We start from the raw sequence: 3893 nt of genomic DNA, 5'->3' as shown, positions 1-3893 counted from the left end.
ATGGCAACTGCCCAGATGCAAAGAAATTCTATGGTATGGTTCCATTTATTTCAGTGTATTTTTGGCACACTTGATTGCAGCAGTCAGGAATATAAAATAATTATTTTTAGGACTGTTTTATTGCCCAGAATTACCCCTGCAGCTAATTACACTTGAAAAGAGTATTTCACATTCATATAATTTGTTCCTGTATAAACAGATGATGTTATTCAGGAGTAGTTCTTATTGCCATAAGTAGTCTCATGGAACACAGTTGTAAAAGATCACAGGGTTCAGTTAAACACTAAGGTCCTGATACTGCAAAGAATTAAGCATGTACTTTATGCACAGTGAATCTTCACATTCAAGTCAATAGAACTATTTACAGTGCAAAAAGTTAGTGTTACTCTTTGCATGATTGGAGGCTATCATAATGTGATAGTGATGATGTTCAACAAGGCAAGTGAACAAGAGAAAGATGGAGATTATTTGTTGAAAAATGCTTCATGTTAGTTCCTTTAACATTAAAATAAAATAAAATAAAATTGGTAGACCTGTGTACATTTGGCTAGTGAGATAAGACATTTTATTTGTTTTCAATATTTGAAAGGCAAGTGAATGAAAATAAAACCCCCTGTATGCTGGAGATTAATTCCTCTCTCTTTCTCTTTTAATTTTAGAGTGCAGTAATATTTCCTAACAAAATACGTACTGAACAGCAGTCTTTGATATTGGTGAAGAGACTCCTAGCAGTAGCAGTATCCTGCATTACTTACCTAAGAGGAATTTTTCCAGAATGTGCCTATGGAACAAGATATCTAGATGGTAACATGCTGTTTCTGAGATTCCTTTGATATAAAATATTTCTCTGTTCTTGTGACAAAGAAATTTAGAAAGCTTATTTGAGCTAACTTAATTTAGTGTTGTATCTGTACTTTAGTGTTGTAATTTAGTAATTTGTAATTTAGTATTGTAGCTGTACTTTTCTAACTAAAATTTGTTTGTTTCAGACCTCTGTGTCAAAATTTTGAGGGAAGACAAAAACTGTCCTGGGTCCACTCAGTTGGTGAAATGGTATGTTGATTCTATAGCATTCATAACATTATTATAACATGTCAAGTCTGAAAATTAGCTCTCTAGTCAAAGAAAAATTGTTCACTCACTGTTAGTGAGTACTGGTCATTTGATGTATTTACTGTTTTGTTATACAGACTTTGCACATTGAAAAATCAGAATTTATACATTTCAGTACCATGCGATTGGCTTAACTTTCACATTTGGTTTTATGGAAAGATTTACAATCTTGGGACTCATATTAGCAAGGTATTTAAGCATGTTTGTGACCTGAAACATGTGAGTAGTCTTTTTGAAGCCAATAGGATGAGTAACATTTTAAGTTATGCACATCCTTAAGCATCCTGCTGAACTGGGGCAAAACAAATTGTTGCAAAAATTATTTTCATGCCAAGAATGTGTGTCCCTATATCCACTGTTGCCTGTTCTCACGGTTCTCTCAGGACCTGATTCTTTGTTGCTCTGTGTTGTAGTCATTTTTTCCAGTACAATGTGGATGTAAAATGCTACCAAATCAGAATAGTAGTCCTTTATGCTCACTTTTCACTGTTATAAATGACTGCCCAAAGTGCCCTCATTCTTTAGTGGTCGAGGTTGGGACACAATATTTTCATTAACATTACATCTATTGTATTTTTCTAACTTTTAAATTTGAGGATTATGTTCTCAAGCTTGACAAAAAAGAAGAGTTCAGTTTTTAAAAATCTGTAGCTGAATATGTATTAGTAAGTATCTTGTATATCTTGTGTAAGACTGGTTCTTATTCTTTTCTTCTAATGTTCCATTGGGTTATGGTAAAGTGTATGGTAAATTGATGAGTTCTTGGCTACTTATATATTTTGGTATCTCTTTAATTACATTTTACGTAAAAAATATGCAAAAGCTTTTAAATAAACCTACCAAGACTAAAAATTATATTGGTTTTGTGCTTAAAAGATGCATAGACTTAAGTGAAATAGTTAAACTCATCAACTGATTTATGAACACATGTTAAAAAGTGTTTGATACTGGCAGGCATACAATTTAATTAAATTTGTACTTGTTCTGTAAAGAGCCTGGTATGTTTTTGGAGGTTGCAAACATTATAGTTAATTGTGTCTATTAATACAAATAAAAAGACAAAACTAATGGAATAAGCATTATTTATTACTTCTGTATTTCATTATATAAAATTGTATTGTATAAAATTAAGAAGTATAAACACAAGAATTTCGTTTTCATAGAATCATAGAACTGGAAGGGACCTCAAGAGGTCATCTAGTCCAGTCCCCTGCACTTGTGGCAGGACTGAGTATTATCTAGACCATTCCTGACAGGTGTTTGTCTAACCTGCTCTTAAAAATCTCCAATGATGGAGATTCCACAACCTCCCTAGGCAATTTATTCCAGTGTTTAACCATCCTTCCAGTTAGGAAGTTTTTCCTAATGTCCAACCTAAACCTCCCTTGCTGCAATTTAAGCTCATTGTTTCATGTCCTATCCTCCCAGGTTAAGAAAAACAAATTTTCTTCCTCCTCCTTGTAACAACTTGTTTTTTACATACTTGAAAACTGTTATCAGTCTTCTCTTTCCAGACTAAACAAACCCAATGTTTTCAATCTTCCCTCATAGGTCATGTTTTCTAGACCTTTAATCGTTTTTGTTGCTCTTCTCTGGACTCTCTCCAATTTGCCTACATCCTTCCTGAAATGTGGTGCCCAGAACTGGACACAATACTTCAGCTGAGGTCTAATCAGAGCGGAGTAGAGCAGAAGAATTACTTCTCGTGTCTTGCTTACAACACTCCTGCTAATACATCCCAGAGTGATGTTCGCTTTTTTTGCAACAACGTTACACTGTTGACTTATATTTAGCTTGTGATCCACTATGACCCCCAGATCCCTTTCCGCATTATTCCTTCCAAGGCAGTCATTTCCCATTTTGCATGTGTGCAACTGATTGTTCCTTCTAAATGGAGTACTTTGCATTTGTCCTTATTGAATTTCATCCTATTTACTTCAGACCATTTCTCCAGTTTGTCCAGGTCATTTTGAATTTTAATCCTATCCTCCAAAGCACTTGCAACCTCTCCCAGCTTGGTATCGTTCACAAACTTTATAAGTGTACTCTGTATGCCATTATCTAAATCATGATGAAGATATTGAACAGAACTGGACCCAGAACTGATCCCTGTGGGACCCCCTCATTATGGCCTTCCAGCCTGACTGTGAACCACTGATAACTACTCTCTGGGAACAGTTTTCCAACCAGTTTTGCACCCACCTCATAGTACCTCCATCTAGGTTGCATTTCCCTAGTTTATGAGAAGGTCAAGATATACCACGTCTACTGCTTCCCCCCCATCCACAAGGCTTGTTACCCTGTCAAAGAAAGCTACCAGTTTGGTTTGACATGATTTTTTGTTTTGTTTTGTAGGAATTTTTATGTAATCAAAAGCAAATCAAAATGGTAATTAGTAATAGACAATATTATTTGATTTTTACAGGATGTTAGGATGCTATGATGCTTTGCAGAAAAAATATGTAAGTCTTCCAGCATAATTTTGTTATATTTTAATATACTGTAACGTTGTGCATTTGTATACTTCTAATAGCTGCCTCTTGTGGTTTTGGGGCTGCTGTTTACAAAATAACTGCAATTTAGCCAGATGTGAAAATTAATGGCAATTCCAGGTGCTCAGCATCTCACAGGATGTGGCCCATAAGTCTTGATGGTAAAGACTTCTGCCCAGTTTATACCATCTGAGGATTTGGCACTAGATGTCTGAGATATGACTTTGGAAAAATTTCTAATGCCCTGATTCAGCAAAGCACTGAAGTCAATGGTACTTAAGCGTCTGC

General features: G+C 35.1%; 1 protein-coding gene across 1 annotated transcript in view; it reads left to right on the top strand.

The window, feature by feature from the left end:
• HORMAD1 (HORMA domain containing 1) overlaps positions 1 to 3893 on the top strand; it is a 17872-nt gene continuing 13979 nt past the window's right edge. The window contains exons 1-4 of the mRNA XM_029912477.1: positions 1 to 33; positions 660 to 804; positions 990 to 1053; positions 3539 to 3587. Of these exons, the coding sequence (XP_029768337.1) occupies positions 1 to 33; positions 660 to 804; positions 990 to 1053; positions 3539 to 3587 (291 nt within the window). The remainder of the gene's footprint in view (positions 34 to 659; positions 805 to 989; positions 1054 to 3538; positions 3588 to 3893) is intronic.

This window comes from Terrapene carolina, unplaced genomic scaffold, assembly GCF_002925995.2.
Source record: "Terrapene carolina triunguis isolate 2854851 unplaced genomic scaffold, T_m_triunguis-2.0 Scaffold227, whole genome shotgun sequence".
Taxonomy (NCBI): Eukaryota; Metazoa; Chordata; order Testudines; family Emydidae; genus Terrapene; species Terrapene triunguis.
Note: the sequence above shows the minus strand (reverse complement) of the source record. Positions and strands in the feature narration are given on the sequence as shown.